The sequence below is a fragment of the Pelobates fuscus genome, chromosome 3, assembly GCF_036172605.1.
Source record: "Pelobates fuscus isolate aPelFus1 chromosome 3, aPelFus1.pri, whole genome shotgun sequence".
NCBI classification, from domain to species: domain Eukaryota; kingdom Metazoa; phylum Chordata; class Amphibia; order Anura; family Pelobatidae; genus Pelobates; species Pelobates fuscus.
Genome location: NC_086319.1, coordinates 84,321,054 through 84,345,113, shown reverse-complemented (window position 1 = coordinate 84,345,113; position 24,060 = coordinate 84,321,054). Strand labels below are relative to the sequence as shown.

The following is a 24,060-nucleotide window of genomic DNA, read 5'->3' as shown; positions in this document are numbered from 1 at the left end:
ACGGGTTAAGCTTTTTTTTTTGTACTGTAAGTAGCCATAGCAGAGAGAAATAACAAGTGGAACTGTGGTAACAAATATTTAAAGGGACAGAACACGTTATCAAACAGACACATATTAAAGATGTTCGTTTACACAAAAAAAAGTTAAAAACCCAACAGAAAAAAATAATTATATAGTCTTGTTTTTGTTTTTTTTTGTTTTTTTTGTTATTGCAAGAAAGCTGATGTGCGCTGCCCCAGAGGGCCATAAAGACACGCCTCCACAGATAGACAGATAGGCAGATTGGTTTGTCCAAAAAAAAAAATCTTGTCCTTGAGGACGAATTTTGTCCATGCAATAATTCCAGGAAAACTATTCGAACAAATCAAAATAATGTGAAAATGAGCCTATTAGTGTACTGCAGAATATATACATAATGTTCCGGAAAATGAAGAGAACATTTTATTTCATTTTTTCAATTATCTTATTTTTATATGCATATCCTCTAAAATAAATTAAAGTCCAGACAGCCAACACATAGTCCAGTTTTAATGATTGCATTTTACATATCTAATATTAAGATGCTCTAACTTACCAAGATTAAGATGCTGTAACGGACTGAGCACTAACCTTTTGTTGACTTGTATACAGAGTTTTGTGCAGAACACACAATAAATCAAGCCAAATGTTATCTCTGGTATATTAAATATTGTCTGAACCATTCTTTACCATTATCCATTTTCTTTAATTATTTGTTTTTTGGGATGTTTTTGCTACTTTGCATTTAATTTCATGTGAACATTGTAAGGGATTCTCTCTGGATGCTCAATTAATTTGTAATTCCCTCGCCCCTCCTCCCCCCCCCTCCCCTCCCCCCATCAAAATGCAGGGGATGATGGCCACTTTTACTTCTCTGTCTGCCGTACCATAATAACTAGAAACTCTGTAACCATTACCATGGTAACTCCAGATAAATATAGATGGCACCAGATAACAATTAACCAATTGCAATACGAAGTAATGAATGATAAGACACTTTACCTACTTAGTGGTTGTTTCCCTGTCTTGTCTGTAAGTTTTACCAATCAGCTGCTACTTGTAAAAGTGTCAGTCACTACTTGTGCGAGCAGCAACTGTTAAATTCCCTTAATAGCAACAGGAAATTTACAGCAGACATTACTTTTAAAGGCTCCCATAAAGTATAATGGGAGCTGTCAACAGCTACTTATAGCTTATTTTTCAACCTTGATGCAAGGTGTTACTGGTAAGCCCCTATCCCTCTAAGTTTAAAACCTCCCTCTGCCTCAAATCAACTTAACAATGGTACTAACCCCCCATGCATCCTGCAGAGAGAGACAATGGTCTCACAAACACAGAGCCAGTCCTCTTTCTCTATTAAAGGACCACTATAGGGCCAGGAACACAGGCATGTATTCCTGACCCAATAGTGTTAAAACCACCATCTAGCCCCCCTGGGTCCCTCATGCCTTCATAAATATAGCAAAATCTTACTGTATTCGAGCCTGCAGCTGTAACTCTGCATGCTGTCTGCCTCAAAAAAAACAAGCAGTCTGCTGACATCATCAGAAGTGGTAGCCTGATCCAATCACAATGCTTCCCCATAGGATTGGCTGAGACTGACAAGGAGGCAGATCAGGGGCAGAGCCAGCATGATTCAAACACAGCCCTGGCCAATCAGCATCTCCTCATGAATTGAATAAATGAATCTCTATGAGGAAAGTTCAGTGTCTGCATGCAGAGGGAGGAGACACTGAATGTTTTAATGCATTTTAGGCAGCCATGACCCAGGAAGGATCTCTAACAGTGGTCAGTGAAGTTATCACTAGGCTGTAAGGTAAACACTGCATTTTCTCTGAAAAGACAGTGTTTACAGCAAAAAGCCTGAATGGGAATGAGTCTACTTACCAGAACAAATTCACTAAGCTGTAGTTGTTCTGGTGACTATAGTGTCCCTTTAACAAACAAACAAATAACTAAACTAAAATATTAAACTTAAAATCACCCTATTCTATTTTTAGTTCAGGAAAAATATTTACCTCAAATTTGACTTCTGAACCACTGACGTCCACCATTAGAACCATGAAAGACAAGAAATTGTGTCTGCCACTTGTTTGAATCCAATCACAGTGTGCATAACTTCTTTAGTAATTGAAGGGCTTAAAGCTGATATATTTCAAGTGCAACTATGTATGTCCTACAAATCAGTACGGTACTTTCTGCATTTATATTTTGTTGCCGACAAAAGAAATATCAACCTTTATGACCACCATAGCAGCCACCAAAAAAAAATCACTGAAATTATCTTAGATATACTTTTTATAGTTTACTTAGTTGGTACAAAATTTGACTTTTTTTTAACCCCTTAAGGACACGTGACATGTGACATGTCATGATTCCCTTTTATTCCAGAAGTTTGGTCCTTAAGGGGTTAAAAGAGAGACTGCTCACATACTATGAAATCACAGCATAGTGTACATTGACTTTTAGTCTAGGGTTGTCAAGTTCTACTCCCACCCCTACCCCAAATGTTGTTAGACTGCAATCCTCTGATTATATGTCCATCTATCACATTCAAAGAATTTTGGGAGTCCTTGTAATTAACATTTGAGGAGCTACAGTTTGCCAACACTTTTAAATTGATATATATGATATATAATTATTAACAGATAAATTATATGCATGTGTGTATATGTATTAAACATAACCTGATACCAATTTTAGATGTTCTGCTTAGTGCAAGAAAGTACAAATACTCATGTGAAATGTATCAATAGAGACAAAGCCTAAAGTTATGCACATGCTTTGTCTGATAGAAACATTTTCAAGACCCTTGATATTCAGCTAGATGCTGGTTCGGCTTGGTTGAATGTCAGTTCAGAAACCTAAACCAAAGAGCAAACCAAAAAGGCACAAAAATAAGCTACAATTATGTATTATTTTGCTGTACTCTGATAGGAGCAATTGTACTTAAAGGGAAACTCCAGTGCCAGGAAAACAATCCGTTTTCCTGGCGCTGGAGGGTCCCTCTCCCTCCCACCCCCCAATCCCCGGTTACTGAAGGGGTGAAAACCCCTTCAGTCACTTACCTCAGGAAGCGACATGTCCCACGTCGCTGCCTGCTCCTCCGCCGCCGCTCCTCCTTCTTCCTCCGTCGGCCAGTTGGCGAGACTGATCCCGCCCACCGGCCGAGGAGTCCCAATGCGCATGCGCGGCAATGCCGCGCATGCGCATTGGCGCACCCCATAGGAAAGCATTGAAAATTAATTTCAATGCTTCCCTATGGGGAATAGAGCCACGCTGGAGGTCCTCACACAGCGTGAGGACGTCCAGCGACGCTCTAGCACAGATAATCTGTGCTAGGGACCAGGAAGTTCCCTCTAGTGGCTGTCTAGTAGACAGCCACTAGGGGAGGACTTAACCCTGCAAGGTAATTATTGCAGTTTATAAAAAAACTGCAATAATTACACTTGCAGGGTTAAGGGTAGTGGGAGTTGGCACCCAGACCACTCCAATGAGCAGAAGTGGTCTGGGTGCCTGGAGTGTCCCTTTAAAGCTGCTCAATCAGGTTATATTTTTTTTATATAAAATGTAATAGTTTTCGTTCTTAAAAGGAGCACTTGTGAACTTTCCTGCATTCCGAATTAACTTTCATATTCTGGAAAAGTATGGAAAAGTATGGATTTTAAATTATTTTGCTATGTATTTAAATAAAATTGATAACACTGATACCTAGGGATATACTAAAAGCATACTAGAAACATGCATATAACAAGATTCCTTTGACTTTCATGTCACTTAGTTGAAGTTGTAAATTAAATCTGGGAATTGTAGAGAATTGACTGGGGAATGTTAGGCAAAAATAGCTGAAATGGAAAAATATCTCCAACTCAGCAGTTTTTGCCACTGTGCTATTTTGACCTAAAATTTGCAATCCCCTTGTCATTTATTCCTTAATTTCTAATTTCGTGAATAATCTTATTAGAGTCTTAAAATAAAATATCTTCAGATAACACATTTTATAAAAATAAATTACAGAGAGGTAATGTAGATCCAATTCCAATTCACAGGCACATGATCATCCCATCTGAACTATGTCATGCTAATGCTACAAATGTTTAGTGTAACCCCAAAGTGACCGTGTTTATAGGATTACTCCAAGCACATTACCATTAAGTGGGAAACACTCCAGATAAACAGATAATGTACATTGCCGTTGGATGTGTAACTCCACCCCCAACAACATCATTGGTCAGCCCAGGACGAGAGTTCCAGGCTGTCTAATATTAAGTCTGTGCATATTCAGTGTATGTTGGAAGCATGCACAGCTTAGCCTACCCCTCCGGATTAAGGAATGAAAAATAATATGAAATGTAGAATTTAGTGTAGTATTTAGCTCTATCCGGAAATCTCGATGCTCTGTCAATCAGTCTTAAAAGCTCTGTCCTCTTATGTCACTGAACATAGTAACTAGAGGAGGGGAAAAAGAAAGTAGGGGAGATTTATCAAAGTGTCATATTCTCCCCCATTTACTTTTTTTTACCTGTGTTCTTTTCTTTGAGTATTTTACCATATCTATTCGTTATATGCCCCCCATTTACTCTTTTTACCTATTGTTTTTTTTTTTCACTAATGCAATGTGCCTGCTGATTACTCTGGTTTCCATGGTGATTGCCTCCCTTTTAGTCCTTTGCACCATTTTCAGAACACAACACGTTGATATATCTCTACAAATATTCCTGTATATTTCTCCATTACAACGATTGTGCCGTGACTAAACTGGATTATGACATCAATTGCTAAATCCTTTATATGCAATTAAAAAAAACATATGTCATAGGTGATTTCTAATGTTTTATTCAATGGTGTAAATTCCAGACATAGCATCCCCCTTCAAAAATGATATCTGTTAACTTGAAATCAGCACCTGCATAGACATCTTTTCATTATTTTTTTTTAACTGTTGCGTTTATGCCCTGCTAAATACCAAATCACACGTAAAACTATCAATAACATTTACATATAGATCAGCATGTATAATTTACAGACTGTCTGAATGTATGGATCAGTATGTGATGTTTTACAAAAATTAACATCTTACATCGGCCAATTTACCTTCAGCCGTTTGTTTAGTTACAGTATCAAAATGCTCGAAATGAATTCTCTGACATTCCAAGAATCTTTGAAGCTTTCTATCTTGTAAATTATTGGCTTTGGGCCTGTAGTTCACAGAATCCTCATTTCCACACATTTAGAATTATTGCACTTCATTAACAATCTTCCATTCATCTGAACTACTCACCTCAGACACGAATGTCAGATTAAAAAGATCAATTAAAAGTGCTTTACATAATTTCCCATCACTTTCAACAAGAAAGAACATTTTGCATTGTTCTCATGAGGAACTTGCCAGCGTATTTTGTTTTTCAGTTGCATACACAGACCGATATGAAATACAAACATTATGTCACCATAATTCACTACTGACTTATTATCCCCCATAATGCACTGGGTCAAAACATATTAGACAAGCAAGATGGATCAGTAGCTGTGCCTCATAATGATTTTGTTGAACAGAACTGAATTCTATTACATGTGATAAATGTACCACTGGTTTCAAACCAGGAATACACATTTCACGGATAACTGATGTGACTTACATGAGAAACGGAAAGGCAATGGGGAAACAAAAAAGCGACAAGAGGGACTGAGGAAATAGAGGTGAGAAAAATAGGGAGATAAAGAATAAGTGTGAGTAAATTTGTGTGTGTTTGTGCATGTGTTTGTGTGTGTATGTGTTAAAACAACTATGCATGGAGAGATGAAGCATTAAGAAAGAGAAGGAATTGCAATAATTATGTTAAAGAACAAATTTAATAAAATAAATCACATTTAAGCAACTCATCAGATAAATTTACTAATTTCAGCTTGTCTTTACATTTTCCAAATCCATTAATACATGCTATCACAAAACACCATTCCAAAGTCTAAATTTAAATTGCCATTATGGCAAGTAGCAAGTTGTGCTACTGTTTGGATCCCCCGATCTATTGTATAGCATGTTATATTCTTAACTTTGATCATTGGACCAGAGATCAGGGCTGGCGCATCCTCTAGGCCAACGAGGCGGTAGCCTAGTATGCTGTTTAAAGCGGGGTGCCAACAGGAGCTTTACTGCTCTGCTCATTTGGCCACCCCTCTATGTTGGAGAAATAATACAAATCTTGCCGCCGGCCATGTTACTGTGCGTTAGGGAGCACTTACATGTCTGCTGACTAGCGCCCTGTGGTAACACTGGTCCAGCGGCATCCACTTCAACCTGTCAGCCAGGCCCCTCCCCACAAGCACTCCCATAGCTTAGGGGCGCATCAATTTCTCGCTCCCGCCCCTTGCCCTGTACCTGGGGACAAGTGGGTGGGAGCATAGCAGGGCTCAAACGGAGAGAAGGCGGCCAGGTGCGGGAAAGCTGCCAGGAACACATGAAAAGCAGTCAAATATGATGAAAGGTAAGTGGGTCAATGGGACATCACAATGTGTATTTGTGAAGAATTTGTGTTTGTGTATGTCAGTCTGTATGGGTCAGTGTTTGTCTGTATGGATCAGTGTGTGTCTATATGGGTCAGTGTTTGTCTGTATGGATCAGTGTGTGTCTATATGGGTCAGTGTTTGTCTGTATGGGTCTGTGTGTGTGTGTTTGTATGTGTGCCTGCATGGATCAGTGTGTGTCTGCATGGGTCAGTTTGTGTGTGTGCTCATCAGTCTGTGTGTGTGCGCATCAGTCTGCATTCATCAGTGTGTGTGTGTGTGTGTCAGTCTGCATGTGTCAGTCTGTGTGTGTCAGTGAGTGTGCGTCAGTCTGCGTGTGTCAGTGAGTGTGTGTCAGTGAGTGTGCGTCAGTCTGCGTGTGTCAGTGAGTGTGCGTCAGTCTGCATGAGTCAGTGCGTGTGCGTCAGTCTGCATGAGTCAGTGCGTGTGCGTCAGTCTGCATGGGTCAGTGCATGTGCATCAGTCTGCTTGGGACCGTGTATGTCAGTCTGCATGAGTCGGTGGAGCAAATGGGGCAGCAAATTTTTTTTTGGCCTGCCACGGCAAAAATCCTTGCACCAGCCTTGCCAGAGATCAAGTACCCTGTTACAGAGCTTCCCATGTTGTAGGGAACAATATGGAGAAGAAATCTTGCAGTCACCCTTTTTGCACTTGTAGGATGATATTATGCAGTTTTGCAAAATCCAGTAGTAATACCACTCACTAACATGTATACTTTTTGTTTATAGTAATTTATTTTAATGATTTATAATATTATGTTCATATCTAGGGGCAACAAAGGACATGGGGAAAATGTTGGGTGGTGAGGAGGAAAAAGATCCTGATGCCCAGAAAAAGGAGGAGGAAAGACAGGAAGCCCTGCGACAGCAAGAAGATGAACGTAAAGCCAAACATGCCAGGATGGAGGCAGAAAGAGAGAAAGTTCGGCAACAGATAAGAGACAAGGTACTTCATTTATACCTTAGAGTGGGCCCCATGCTTATGTGCGTCACTGCCATGTAATGATATGAGAGCCTCTGTCAGGTATAAAACTTTGGGATGCACTGCCTGAGGGACGTCTGCAGGTTGATGAGGACCATCCTCATCTTCAGGTTGGTGAAGACTCCTCCTGACTGCAGCAGTCCAAATACCATCCACTATAATCCCGTCCCCTTTTATGCTGCGCCTGGTGCACGCTGGCATCATTACATTGATGACGTCATTACATCGATGATGTCACAGTCCCCCATAATCTTAACTTTTAACTTTTGTGGGGGTGTAGCTATCAAGTTAAAGTGCCAGACTACAAATAATTTGCTATGGCTCAGGTCCTTGCCCTGTTGTGGTTCTGTTTTGGTTCCCAATAGCGCGTTATATACCTGTCATTGTAATTTTGGTTTTGATCTTGGCTGTTAGTATCTACCATCATGTATTAAATGGGGGTCCAGGCATGTAAGGTCATATCACAGAACCTGTTGTATGGTAATGTGCAGTGTGCCAAAGGTGAGCAAGAAGGAAGTCAATGTTTAGCTCTCCTGCTTACCCAACACTAGACATCATAGATTTTCCTTTTCATACAGTAAGTTGAGCATCAGATGTAGGAAACAGAGAGAAGAAAAAAATTACAAAGTTTGACTTTTTGTTGGGTGGCTAAGTGAGTGACTAGAGTGCATAATTGTGTGTGTGTGTGTGTGTGTGTGTGTGTGTGTATATGAATTACTAGGGCAGGTATACGGTTAGAATTAGTGTAATTGGGTTAGGGGTAGGGTGGTATAGAATTAAGGGGTGTGTTTATAGAGTTAGCATTAACTAACAAAAATATATTTAGATCTTATTGGATCTTAGGCAAACAAGACATTTAGCAATCAGAACTTATGCAATAATCTATTTTGAGCTGTATTTATGTTTGCCCTGGATGTGTGAAAAATTATTATAAGCAAAAATGTGAAAATGCATTTTTTTCACCATCTGTTTCCAATTTTAAACATTATATTCACACTTAATGTTGTGTTAGGTATACATATAGGATATTTAACAAAAGCCCTTTCTGTCGTTTAAAAAAAACATATAGAATATATATGGGAGCACTTAAATTGTAAACATACCTATAACTCAAATCAAAGGTGTCATTTTGGTTCAGAACATGAACAGTTGACTCCGTCGTTGAGGCATTAAGGGGTTAAATGTCTGCTTAGTTATTTTTCCAGTAAATATTTAAAAAAAAAATATATGAACTATAAGGAATTGGGTTCAGCAGTGTAAGATAAAATGCTACCAAGATCATGATAACACTCAGTTGGAAAAAGGGAAATGTGAGGTCGATAGGGAAAAAAAAATCTTCCTGATATTCTGAACATCTGGAGAGTCAACTCTTGTTTCCTCTATGTTAACAAACACAAGAGAACAGAAAGAGTACAGAGAAACTGAACAGATTCAACAAAGAGAATGGCTTCTGAGATAAGATGAAAAGGTTGCCGTCAGGGCTGTTTACTTTAGAACACATTGATGCTGTCAAGTAGATTTAATCAATATGTATACAAACAGACCTTAGGCCAAAACAAAGAATTCCCCTGATTATTTTGCCCAGGCAGCCTTATAAATGGCATGGGTGAACACCTTGAGGCAAGTTTACTGAAGTTCAAGATTATTAAAAACCAGATACTCAGAACCTGATTTGACCTACCCCCTGGAAAATGAACTAAAGCGCAAGGGGGGAAAATGGGTCCCAGACTGATGCAATTCCAAAATAGGTGTACAGATATGAACTTGTTTTTGCCGAATTCAAAATATATTCCTCTTATATGTGTTCTGATAAGAAGCCAACATTGTTCACTTAAGCAGTTTTTTACATGCCAAGTGTTCTCTATCGATTTTACCTCCTTGAAAAATAGGACTACATAAAATCTATTAAGCAACACATCTAATACCCTTCCATCAGTTTATTTTACTTTTACTTTAATAGTTTTTTTTTCTTTTAAATGCATTCACACATGGAACCCAAAGCTGGACTTGGGCTGAATCCACTCATCAAAAGGACATTATTGCATTATAATCGCCCACGATCCCAATTCAAGTAAAATGCATTCCTGCACTAGTATTCATTCATCAAACCTGTGATTTGGGATAAAAGGGACCTTCAGCTCTTTGAAGTGGTCTGGGTGCTGTGTCCCTTTTGCACCTAGTGCTGCAATGTAAAACATTGCAGTTCCAAAGAACTGCAATGTTTACATTGCAGCTCTAAGTCTGCCCTCAGTGGCTGTCTATCTAGACAGCCCCTGGGGGGCACTTTCCGAATCTAAACAACTTTTGGTCCGTTATCTGATGCTGGAAGTCCTCACGCTCTGCATGAGGACCTCCGGCATCAGATTTTCCGCACAGGAAAGCATTGATTCAATGCTTTCCTATGGGGAGGTCTAAAGCGCATGCGGCATTTGCGCATGCGCATTAGACCTCACTCATCTTGGCATGGAGGAGGGGGCGGAGCTTCGACCCAGCACCGAGGGACATCGGCACTGGGATAAGGTAAGTAAATAAAGGGTTTTTAACCCTTTATTTACCAGGTAGGAGGGGGTGCGAGGGAGGGGAAAGGCAGAAGGATCGGGGGTGCAAGGAACTCAGCTTTGTATTCCTGGCACTACAGTATCCCTTTAAGTTGTTCGAAGAGTGAGCCCTGTAGTGTTTTTTCTTTAAGAGATGTTCTCATTTATATACAATTAAGCAAATTTTTATTTTATTTGTATTTATTATTCTAGGAGAAACATACATTTCAACTTCCAACCCCTTTTATTACTAAACATGCAGCTATTGCATTGTTCTTAACAATAGTTATCGTGTGTGCATTCATACATTCTTTCAAGGTTTTTATTAGGCATTCATATCCCTCATTTAATTTCTGTTTGTTCTTAACACTAATCATGCACAAATACACTTCTGAAACGATGCTGTATGTAATTTTACCCATTGGGGAACAGTTTGTCAAAGCATGATACAATAAAAAGCCCTTTCATGTTGGCTTATGTATTTTTTCCATGCGTGTAAAAACATGCACAGACTGCAAATTCCTAAAACGTTCTGAAACACTTTGTTGCCATGGAAACTGAGTTTGTAAATACTACACCATGTACATTTCACATTCGCTAGGAAAAGAACATATCTGGCTTTTCTCCTCCTGAGATGTGTTACTTTGTGATGCTTAAAAAGCCCACTGACCATGACGATGGGTAAAATGATCAAGGTCTTAGGGAGCACTCGCTAGCAAATTGCATTACAAATTGTCAAGCAGGTGATGTAAAGGCTGAGTGAAGAAAATCACTTTTTGCTGACATTTCTATTCACACAATGAAAATGAAGCCAGAGAATAGGGTGGAATTTACATTATGAGTGTCCACACCTCACTCGATCAGCGACATTTCATCTTCCTAAAGTAATGCAATAGTGCAAACACTAATTAACACTTATTGATCCTAAAATATACCAGCTGCAATCCTAATCATTGACTTAATCCCGGAGTGTGAGATGACACTATATATTTTATTTTTTTATTTATTTTTTGGCCCCCGAAACACCTTTTCAAAAATGTTACATTTTCTATGTTTTTATAATATTAGCGGGATTATTCACTAAAGTGAGAATTGGTGGGAATTCAAACCAAGTTTAAAACTTAAGCCTGAAATAGACGAATTGGGAAAATTCAGCTATGCTTCCAGCTCAGCTATATCGGCTTAAAAGTTGAAATTTCCTTTGAATTAATTTTGCATTACTGATAATTCTCACCTTGGTAAATGACTCTGTTGTATAATAAATATTGACAGCATTCTTATATTTAAGGATTTATTCATTAAAAGTAATTACGTCCCCTGAAATCAGCATTTGAGACAAAAAGCAAGATCGCTTACCATGTCATATGTACTAAGATTGACATAGTAATTCACATGACTTTTTTTATTGTTTTTGTCACAACTACCAGTTAGAACTTCTTATGGTGTTCCCTAACCTTACACAGTATCTACCTAACCTGCTTCGTATAGTCTTCTTCATCACTTTTGTTAGTTATGCCCCTTCTACCTGTGCTCTGTAGTAAGATTTATCCTTTCTGTTGGGTGAAGGAAAGCCAAACATCCCCCCCCCCCCCCACATTACCTTCCTAAATATAGCAAAATTGTACTTTTAGTCAAGTCTCCTGCAACTAGCTCTGCCCCTGATCTGCCGGCTTGGCTGACATCATAACAAGTTGTGTTCTGAGCAAATCACAATGCTTTCACGTAGGAAAGCCTTGGATTGGATGAGCTTGTCAAGGAGACAGATCAGGGGCAGAGCCAGTACAGGCCAAACACAGCCCTGACCAATCCGCATCTCCTCATTGAATCAATGTATCTATATGAGGAAAGTTCAGTAGTCTCCATGCAAAGGGTGGATACACTGAATGGCAGTGCTGTTCACTGTGCAGCACTGCCCCAGGAATCACTTCTAACAGCCATCTGAGGAGTTGCCAATGGAAATATTCCTAAGCTGTAATGTAAACACTGCCTTTTCTCTGCAAAAAGCCTAATGGAAATGAGTCTACTCACCAGAACAAATTAAATAAGCTGTAGTTGTTCTGGTGACTATAGTGTCCCTTTAATGACTGATACCCAACTTTAGAAAGAAAAAATCAAAATCAAAACTTACTGGCATGTAATAGTACACCTTCAAAATACATCAAATGATCATTGGATTTTATTTTGGGCAGAATAGATAATACTATAATCTGGTTTTCTATGTTACATATGTATTAAATACTAAAATGTACACAAGAAGCACACTGAACAGCATTAGAAACACATATGTAACAAGGAAACATGCTTCTGATCATAGACAAAAGCCATCTGTATGTATCTGTGTTGGATTCCCCACTTAGGACACTAATATGTCTACACAGGCTTTATAGAATGGTTGACTCAACTAACCTCTACGTTATCGCATAGCATGCATCTAGAATGTCCTCTATAATCAAGTATTTACCTATGTTACCCCAACTTTTATTTACATTTCCCTTAGTCACACTTTTGTACTTTAGTAAGTGTTTTTTTAGATGTTTCCAAGATTGTACTATATCACCCATCCCTTCTGTACCTTGGTGTATGCATATCTGGAATCTGTTTGAATCTTGTTGCTCAGAGATCTCTAGCTATGAGAAGGGAATAACACCTCAAGAACTGATGGGTTTACACAGTTTAGAAAAGCCAACTGAAAATGTAGCTATGGTGAGTAGAATTTCATACCCGAAATAAATAGATTACATTTATTCAAATTTTCAAACATGTAGATAGATAGATAGATAGATAGAAAAGTGAACACATTCTGAAATTGTAGAAATAGGGTAAATGTTATATGTAATTATCAAGCATCAATAATCTGCTCTTTGCACTGATTGCATGATAAAAGCTAATTTTGAATTCTGTTTTCTGGGAACTATGAAAATATTGCCTGGAGAAATACATTTTTCTTTTGATGAACAAGATATTACAGAGATATTTGTGGATTCTATACAACTGGTAATAGAATAGAATTTTTGTTTATTAAGAAGTGTAACATTCTCAATTTTTTTCTCTTGTTGTTTAATCACCCCAGTGTGGGGTTTATGCACAAAACAATGAATTTTAGCAAACTCAAAACTGAACGGTAAAATTAAGACAAAACATGTAGATGTGGAAATATTCTGTGACTCCGCTAATGTCACTTAAATTTTGCAATTTAATTCAGTGATTAGCGAATAATCCATTTTTGTGTTTACCAAAGTAAAAACCACTACTTACTGATCTCGGGAGGGGCACTTGTAGATTATTTAAAGAAATAATCCAGACACATTAACCACTACAGCTCAGTGTAGTGGTTATGGTGTCAATAGTGCCGTGACCCCCTCCCAGAGTAAGTAGTCAAACCGTTTAAGAACAGTTTGACAACTTACCTGAGGTCTGCTGGGAAATGGGGCTGTAGTAGGGCATAGGAGCAGTGGTGTGTGTGAGTGGTGCAATGTGTAAGGGGTGCAGTGTGTGTGAGGGGGACAGTGTGTGAGCAGTGTGTGTGTGTGTGTGTGTGAAGGTTGTAGTGTGTGAGTGAGGGTGGCAGTGTATGTCAGGGATGCAGTGTATGTGTGGGACAGTATGTGTGTGTAACAGTTGCAGTGTGTGTGTGTGTGTGTGTGAGTATTGCAGTGTATGTGTGAGTGTGGGCAATGTGTGTGTATGGGACGGCAGTGTATGGGAGCAGTGTGTGTGTATGGGGGTAGTGTATGTATGTAGAGTGTGTGTGTGTATGGGGGCAGTATGTGTATGGGGAGCAGTGTATGTGTATGGGGGCAGTATGGGGGCAGTGTGTGTATGGGGGGCAATGTGTGTATGGGGGGCAGTATGGGGGCAGTATGTGTGTATGGGGGGCAGTGTGTGTGTGTGTGTGTGTGTGTATGGGGGGCAGTATGTGTATGGGGGCAGTATGTGTGTATGGGGGGCAGTATGTGTGTATGGGGGGCAGTATGTGTATGGGGGTCAGTATGTGTATAGGGGCAGTATGTGTGTGTGTATGGGGGCAGTATGTGTATGGGGGCAGTTTGTGTGTATGGGGCAGTAGGGGGGGGCAATGTGTGTGTATGGGGCAGTATGGGGGGCAATGTGTGTGTATGGGGGGCAGTGTATGTGTGTAGAGTGTGTGTGTGTTTGTGTGATAAGGGTAGGGGGGGGCTTTTTTTTATAATATATAAATAAAATTATTTAATTAAAATAAATATTGATGTCCCCCCCCTCCCTTCTTACCTTTATTGAGGAGGGGGGGACGACATTTCTTGATCCTGGTGGTCCTAGTGGGATTTCCTGGTGGCCCAGTGGGGAGAGTGAACTCTAGCCCATAACTCCAGGGCTAGAGTTCACTCTCGCGAGATTTGGAACGTTGCCGTGGTAACTGCGGCAACGCTCCGTGCTCGCGAGAGGAGGACCCGGAGGAGCTGCAGGTAAGAGCTCCCAGGTCCTCTCTCCCTCCCTCTCCCTCCCCTGCGGGCTGTCCGCATAGTGCCTGCGGACCGGGGAGGGATATCTCTGATCTCCCCTCCGGTCCACAGGCACATTGCAGGGCTAGCACCTGCATGTGCTGGCAGGGGAGAGGGAGACCATCGGTTTTCTCAGGGGGGGGGGGGGCAATTGCCTCATTGCCCCCCCCCCCCCCTGGATCCGCCACTGAGAGGTCATGTAATTGGCATTAAAAAGGATTTTATTAAGGTTAAAAGTGGTACATTTCCATTTAATGTAACTGGACCTCACTCTAATTTACTAGGATTTTAACAGACTCTGAGTATTTTAGTCTTGCCAACCTATTAAACCGTACCATGAATTACATCAACCACAACAAGAAAACCACCTGCCTAATATCGTGTAGGTCTCCTTGTGCTGCAAAAACAGCTCTGATATGGACTCCACAAGACCTCTGAATGTGTTGTGTGGTATCTGGCAGTAAGACATTAACAGCAGATCCTTTAAGTCCTGCAAGTTGTGAGGTGGGGACTTCATGGATCAGATTGGTTGTTCCAGCACATCCCACAGATGATCAATCAGATTGAGATCTGGGAAATTTGGAGGACAAGACAATTTCCTTTAAAGTCATCATTTGTTTATGGCCATGTTAGTGGTTTTCAGTGCCCCACAATTATCCCTACATAATAGAGAAAGTGTTAAACCATATAAGGGTCAGGAGGTAATTTTCAATTAATCACTATCAGGGTTATTCATTAAAGAGAGAAAATTGGAAAATTCAAAGTGAATTTTTTAGAAGTAAGGCCAAAATAGCTGAATTGAAAATAGAATTGAATAGTAAATATTTCTAATTTGACAATTTAGGCTTAAATTTTAAGAGATACTTTAAAATTCTTGCTATTTTCACTTTATATAATCGCTTAATAACTTTAGTGAGTATGCAAAATGGTGATTAAAATGGCTTAATATGCTAACTAATACAAAATAATAATATCAAGAGAGATACAGCCTATGCCAAAGGAACACAAAAATATACAATAGTGTAACCCTGTAAAATACACTTGAAGGGTTGTTTACTAAAGTAAAAATTCTAACCCTGTAAGAAATTCTAAGCTGAATATTGCACTCACAGACCTAACAGTGATGCATAACATCTTGCGAACAAACACCATCAACATTTCCCCATCCAATAACCCATTGGTCCAGCTATAGGTCTGAGCAGTGTCCTCAACCAATCAACTTCTAATTTCCTTCTTCCTTACACGTGACCTGACATCCCACATCCTGATGATGGTTCTCCTCATTCATTTATCGGTCAGGCACTTTAGACACGCCCCATTCATCTTCCTCCTTGTAACTTAGTAATGGAAATTGAGAAAAGCCTCTCCTCTGGGATCATCATAGCAACAGAGTCCATGTAATTAATAGCAAGGTCCCAAAACTCAGACTCACATCAGACACACAGACAAAAATAATGGTATATACCCATAAATCGACATATCACTAAGACCTGTACAAACCATTACACTATGTTCTGAAGATGATAAATAAATAAATTACTTGCACAAAATACCTTGTTGGCATGTTAACAATGATAATGTTTGGACTGCTGATCCCTAGGTGTTCTGTAGCTAGTCCATAGCCTTGTGTGCAATGTAAGTAAGTTGTGGTCATGGGCATCTGCACAGAGCAAACAAGATTTGCTGTGCCAAAATGTGACAGTACTTATAATGATAATGGCCCCTCTCTGCTGCTCTGGAAAACTTCCTGTGGATACTACTTCCTGTGATGAAAGTAAAGCTGTCATATTGTATTGTATTTGACTATTTTATCTAAAACTTTAAATTCACTTTGAAATCTTGATAATACACCCGTTGGTAAATAACTCTGTAGAACTCCGTCCCAGCTCCACATTACTTTGTAAGGTCTTGTAATCAATGGCGGTTATTTCCAGGCACAAAATTAATCTGATTGTGAATTTCACAGTTAAGGATTTTGTATTTATTTGGGGTATTTCAGTTATACAAGTAGTTTTTCACTTCAGCAATGATTATGAAATGGAATTATTTCTTTCTTCATTTTATACTAGAAGAGTACAGTGTTCTTTGTATCGTCCCTCTTCTGTTTGACTGATGAGGGTGGGGCAGAATCAATGATCCATAGATCCCTCAATCTATCTATTACAATGTCATCCAACAGTGGAAGAGGAAGAATCAATGTTGCATGGATGCCTTCTTAGACATGCTTCATTTAATGCAAGGTGACCTTCAAACATGAAATCCCCTCCTCCTCCTTAATTTCACCTCGAAGTCAAATCGTGGTGTTTGTAATCTTAGAAGATCCAAAAAAATGAATTTCATTGTTTGTCATGAATATTTTCTTGTATACTCTATGCATTAATTTACAGAGCTAAACACAAATTCAACACAAGAACGTCTCATTTTGTTAAAAATATATATATATATATATACGCACAGATTCGCACACATACACACATATAGTGTAAATATTATTTTATTTAGTTACAATATATATATATATATTGTGTGTGTATATATATATATATATATAATATTTCAAGATCCAAATCATACCTGTAATAGCATTGTACCATACATTAAATACCAAAATACTCCGCATGACCTTGAACAATTCATTGGTTCTAATTTCCCATAATACAGTGAGACTAACAAAGAGATATGTCTTGTGATTTATGATCTCTCCAGAAACTCACAGTGGCATTAAGTTCCCATAATATACGCTTCACTGTAATGTGTAATATTTACATCACAAATATAGCTGGAATATGTGCAAATAACAAATACATTTCCAACTAAAATGCGTGCATTTAATGTATTTGTGTTTGGACCGGACAGAAATGGAAGCTTGGTCAAAAGAGGATAAAGACGTACTTTGGACAGCTTTACGTCTGATCTGAATTTGTCAGATCCAGCCAACAGATGCTAAAAGGAGAAGGGACTTTATCACCTCTTCTTTGCTTTTCATTTTCCCTACAATTCTGCTTTTTGACCCTATCACTTTCCTGTTGGTTGAGGTTCAATATTCATTTTCTGGAAACCTTTGGTATTTCTTCCTTCAAATTTAGTGTAAACAGTGTCTGTTAAACATTTGATCATTTTTCGTTAGCTTGAATGTCTCCTTGTTCTATGTAGTATACGTACTAGATAGATGCAGTTTAGAAGGAGGAAGGCACATACTTAAATCTGGTACTTCAGAGTCTTACTTTGTAAATCTCCCATGAGAACAATCAAGAGCAATGAACTTGGAGACACGAACTCGGAAAAAGTAGAACAAAACAGAACTGAAAAGATGTATACACATCAGATTTACAATGTATATGTGTATAAATATTTATATATCTGGTAATCCGACATTCTTTGAGCGTTTTAAATCTTAACCAAGAGCATTATACTTACATGGTATTTATATATATTTTTTATTTGGCAAAGCTTTTGATATATTTTATTTATGACTTCATTTTATTTTTATCGCTCATGTTTTTATTAATATTTATTTTCATCCTCTTCCAGCTGTTTTCCCTTTTTCCTTTCCTTTCATGATGCCCCTTGTCCTCTTTGTTTTTTTGCTGACACATCTCATTTTAAGTAGTGCTCGGTATGCTGTTGATACCGGAGAAACTGACGGAAGCCAAGCACAGAGAGATGGACACAGGTTTCTTCAGGAAGGAAGAGATTCTTTATTGGATCACCGATCGGGACTCAGAGGGACTAGCGTCACCAAAATACAGCAAAGTCTGAGTACTGAATACATAGAGTACATTCCTTATATAGCACTGTAGCTCCTCCCACAATTAACTACACCCACACATACCCTTAACCTATTTAATAAATAGAGTCTAAACTCATCCATCCGGTCTAACCACGTGGCTCATCTGATACAAAGGAGAGGGACGCGTAATTCCAGTTCTTACATTCCTGCACCTGGTCAGTACAGTGATGACAGTATCTTAGCTACGTATAATTAACTAACTGATACTACAAACACATATACATACATATGCCTTGTGGCAATCTTAGCCTGCTAAACTTGTATTTTACTGGAATTACATCACATTCCCCCCTTTGATGCCTCTGATATTTCACAATTACTTGAGGCATCACTTAACCTTGGTTTGCATATACCTCAGGTTACCATGAACCAGACCAGACTTATCTTATGATGTGAATCTTTTAACACTCATCTTCCTGCATTGGTTCTCCTTGATCTAGAGCCTTATACTTATATATCGCCATTATCTGTGCAGCAGCCTTCCTCTCTGCTATACTTCCTATCAGGCTTTGCACAGACCTAACTACTAAGGGTATAAGACACGGTAGGAGTAGACACAACAGTAAAATCAGTAGGACTCCACCTACCACTGCCTTAAGCCCTCCAAACCACTCATACCAGCTACCAAACCAACTACTTGGATTGTACCCTTTCCATACCTGAGTAGGCACTTGCACTAGTTTAACCATATGGCTAGTAAGCTCAGCTATTGCTTGCCCTTCGTCATCTATTTGAAGACAGCAATTGCTCAGGTTAAACTTCCCACATACACCTCCCTCTACTGCCAAAAGGTAATCCAAGGCTAATCTATTTTGGTACACTGCTGTCCTCATCCTGGTATTATGCTTCGCTAGAAGATTGAGTGCTTGTGAGGTCTCATTAGTAATAATCTCAACCACCGCCTGTAATCTTATAATACGGTTGAGCATATAAATTGGGGTTCTATAACCAAAGGTACCATCTTCTGCCCACGTGGCTGGCCCATAATAATCTATGATACGCTGGGGAGGCCATTCATTATCTTCCCAGGTGCCTATCTCTAAGGGTCCCCTTTTCTTCCTATGATTCACATCATACACTTTAACACCTAAAGTCTCACCTGTTTCAATCGGTAACAAGAAGAAGGATGGTTTGAGCATACCCAACACACATGCCCCTTCCCAGTCCTGTGGCAACTCCGAATAGGCTTTCTTACCACAGATCCAGTACAAATTTGCTGGGGCTCTCCAGGTAGATGTGATGGATAAATCAAACCACACATCCTTTAAACTGGCATATCTAGCAAACGGGTTAGATGGTTCTGAGACATTTGAAGCCGACCACCAAGTTGTATTTTTAGTATCATCATCATAAGCTTTTTGCCCTAGACAAGTTAATTCTCCTACAGAAGTATTATACATTATTCCTTTCCTTGCTATGCAAACATAACCTATGATGGAGGTCTTTAATCTCCACTCAGATTTACCTCTAACACTCAAATGATAATCGGCTTGTGTAGATATTAGTTGGTCAACTGCCTCAGAACCGGACATTACCTCCTTTGCTTCCCAAGGCCATTGGTCTCCCATGTTAGTACCTCCACACACATAGCAGTTGGTAACATTAAGACTACCGGCAATACTTTCAGCTAGGTCAATGAACAGGTTTTTAGCGTTATGGGGGATCTTATTATCTATACTCATCTCTTCATAAAAGGAATGGTATACTTGATGAGTCTGGGAGGATACCGTATCAGTCTCTATTCCTATAAACAATAATGTCCCAGGATCTAAACCCGTCCCGTATATCTGAAACCCAAATAAATTTCCATACTTATCTAGGAACTTGTCGGGGTTATTAATAAGTATATGGACTGGGTTGCATTCCATAGACTTACAATAAGGGCTAGTCGGCAACTTAGTCACTATCATGTCTTTATCTACTGTCTGTCCCCAAGTCGCCCACCCCACACAAGACCAATATGGACAAAAGTTATAGTCTTTATTTGGGCATCTAGGACTCACATATTTATTTTTACTACTGGGACAAATATATTTATCATTAGACCCATACGTCCTCTCCCATCTAAGATCCCCACATACATTCCACGGTTTTCTACCACTTGATATCGCCTTACATGCATCAAATAGCAGAACACCCGAAGAATGTACGGATTCTAACACCGTCTTATTAATTAGGGTCCCCTGAGGATCTCCATTCCTGAGAGTCAACCAAATTGTACGAGGTTGATACTCTGGACTGAAGCACTTAGGTTCTCCTACTCCTAAATGGCACACACTATAGTCTATATTTAGGTATCTACATCTTGATACCTCTCCTTTACATTCGTATTGTGAATGCCAAATTAGGGTTTGGGAAATATGGTTACCTGTTCTCGTAGTCTTAATGCATACCTCACAGCTAGGAGTGTCGGTACCTCTACCTTCCTGAATATAAAAACACATATAAATAAACACAATCAAAAGCACTTCTTTCGACGTCTTCATCCTCAGTCTTCGTCCGTGCGATGGAACCTCAGCTTCCAGGATGTGAGGGCTGCAGGGAATGGAGTTCTGCTCGTCTTCACAGGTGTCCCTTCGAGACTTTCCTGGCTTATACACTATGTGTTGGTAAGCGGACAGGCTTTATTATGGCCTTCTCACTCACACCTGTAACAATAAAATTTGTAATCCACAATAATTCCTCGTTACTCCGACTGAGTAGTGCGTTTCAACCGGATCTTGCAGGGATTCTCTGGATCTGCTGTAATTTGCCAAGAATCGACTGCTGCTGGTTTAACCCTGGAGTGATGTATCCACGGAGTTACTTCGGCTACTTTTATCGCTGTAGGGGTAGACAAAAGAACAACATAAGGACCTCTCCACTTGGGCCCTAACGGTACATTATTCCACTCTTTAATCCACACTTGGTCTCCTGGATGATAACTATGAACAGGGGGATAAATATTCACAGGTAATCTATCTTGTACCCATTTCTGTACCTCCTCCATAGTCTTACCCAACTCTACAACCTGCTGCCGGGTAATTCCTTCTCCCAACTGACTCAAGTCCCCCCTTAAGTTACCAAGTACGGGAGGTGGTCGCCCATACATGATTTCAAAAGGAGAGAGGCCCATCCTTCTGGTAGGGGTACTGCGGATTCGCAATAAAGCTATGGGTAAGAGAACGTTCCACTTAAGTTGGGTTTCCTGACACATTTTAGCCAACTGGTTCTTTATAGTTCTATTCATTCTCTCTACCTTACCAGAACTCTGGGGTCTATATGCAGTATGAAGCCTCCACTTTATACCAAGCATATGAGTCAGTTGTTGTAGGCACTGATGAACAAAAGCTGGACCATTGTCCGATCCTATAGAACAGGGTAGTCCATATCGGGGTATTATTTCTCGTAGCAGGAATCTTACAACTTCTCCTGCTTTCTCTGTACGAGTAGGACATGCTTCTACCCAGCCTGAATAGGTGCACACAATTACCAACAGGTAACGATGTCCACCCGATTTAGGCATTACTGTAAAGTCTATTTGTAGATCGGACATGGGGAGTCCCCCCATAAACTGGACTCCTGGTGGCTTTACTGGTCCTTGTCTTGCATTATTCTTAGCACACGTTACACATCTGCGTACAATGGCCTGAGTCAAGTTGGACAATCTTGGTATGTAGAAATGTTTCCTGAGAGATTCTTCAGTACTGTCTCTCCCAGAATGTGTCCCGTTGTGATAATTTTGGACAATTTCTACCGCTAGTGATGCTGGTATGACTATTCTTCCATCTTCTAGCTGATACCACTTGTTCTCCAAATACTTTCCCGGTTCAGTCTTTAACCACTCCTCTTCTTGAGCTGTATAAACTGGAGTCCATTGGGACAGTGGAGTTGGTATAAGAGCAGCTATATGCCCCACATACTCCTGTCTTCCTGATTCAGCAGCACGCTTAGCTGCACTATCTGCCATCCGATTTCCCTTGGTTACATCACCATCTCCTCTCAGATGCGCTCGACAATGTATGATACCGACTTCTTTCGGCTCCCACACTGCTTCCAATAGTTGTAGGATTTCAGCTGCGTACTTGATTTCTTTGCCTTCTGAATTCAGTAGTCCTCTTTCTTTATACAAAGCTCCGTGGGCATGAGTGGTTAAAAACGCATACTTAGAGTCCGTATAGATATTTACTCTTAAACCTTCAGCCAATTGTAACGCTCGTGTTAGTGCTATTAATTCTGCCTTTTGTGCTGATGTTCCTTTCGCCAGTGGCCGAGCTTCTATCACCTTGTCTATTGTTGTCACTGCATATCCTGCATAGCGGATCCCTTCTTTCACATAACTACTGCCGTCGGTGTAATATTGAACATCGGGGTTCTGGATGGGAAAATCACGAAGATCTGGTCTACTTGAAAATACTTCATCCATTACTTCCAAACAATCATGTTGACTTTCAGTAGGTTGCGGCAAAAGGGTAGCTGGATTTAAGGTGTTTACAGTCTCTAAATGCACTCTTGGGTTTTCACACAACATTGCTTGATACTTGGTCATACGGCTGTTACTAAACCAATGATTTCCTTTGTAATCCAACAACGTCTGTACTGCATGTGGGACTCGTACATAAAGTTCTTGACCCAGAGTGAGTTTATCGGCTTCAGCTACTAGCAGGGCGGCTGCAGCTACGGCTCTTAGACAAGGTGGAAGTCCGCTGGCCACTGCATCCAGTTGCTTAGACATGTAGGCAACAGGTCTTTGCCATGATCCCAAGTACTGTGTCAATACTCCCACAGCCATTCTTCTTTGCTCGTGTACATATAAGTAGAATGGTCGTGTGTGATCAGGTAGACCTAATGCTGGGGCACTCATCAAAGCCTTCTTCACATCTTCAAATGCCGTTTGCTGTTCTTGGGTCCATAAGAAGGGGTCGTGCTCTGTACCTTTGATGGCTGCGTACAGAGGTTTTGCCAGTATCGCATAGCTGGGAATCCATATCCTACAGAAGCCTGCTGCCCCCAAGAATTCTCGCACTTGTCTTCTATTCTTGGGTATTGGTATTTGGCAGACAGCTTCTTTTCTCTCTGGCCCCATAATCCTTTGACCTTCAGAGATATGGAATCCCAGATACTTGACAGTTGGCAAACACAACTGAGCCTTCTTCCTGGACACCTTGTATCCTGCCTTCCAGAGAATATGTAGTAGATCGTGCGTTGCTTGCTGACATTTTTCTTTTGTAACTGCTGCTATCAACAAGTCATCTACATATTGTAACAATACACATTCTCCTGGGATAGACTCGAAATCCAGTAGATCTTGACTTAGAGCTGAACCAAATAGGGTAGGTGAATTTTTAAACCCTTGGGGCAGTCTTGTCCAAGTCATTTGGCGTTTTGAGCCCGTTACAGCGTTCTCCCATTGGAAAGCGAAAATACATTGGCTTTCTGCGGCAATTCGGAGGCAAAAGAAGGCATCTTTGAGATCTAAGACTGTGAAGTAAGTAGCCCCGCCCGGAATTAAAGCAAGCAGGTTATATGGATTGGGTACAACTGGATGTATGCTAACAACCGCATCATTGACTGCTCTTAAGTCCTGTACAGGTCGATACTCATCTGTACCGGGCTTTTGAACAGGCAGCAATGGGGTGTTCCAGGGGGAAGTACAGAATTTTAGGATACCATACCGTATGAACTTATCCAGATAGGATTGGATGTTCTTCTTAGCCTTCTGCGGAATGTGATATTGTCTTAGGCTCACTGG

The 24,060-nt window shown here is 40.0% G+C and overlaps 1 protein-coding gene across 4 annotated transcripts in view; it reads left to right on the top strand.

Annotated features, from left to right (window-relative positions):
- CPLX2 (complexin 2) overlaps nt 1-24,060 on the top strand; it is a 161,376-nt gene that overhangs the window by 126,676 nt on the left and 10,640 nt on the right. For all 4 annotated transcript variants that reach the window (XM_063447329.1, XM_063447327.1, XM_063447328.1 and 1 more), the window contains one exon: nt 7,313-7,488. In XM_063447329.1, coding sequence (XP_063303399.1) covers nt 7,313-7,488 — 176 coding nt within the window. The remainder of the gene's footprint in view (nt 1-7,312; nt 7,489-24,060) is intronic.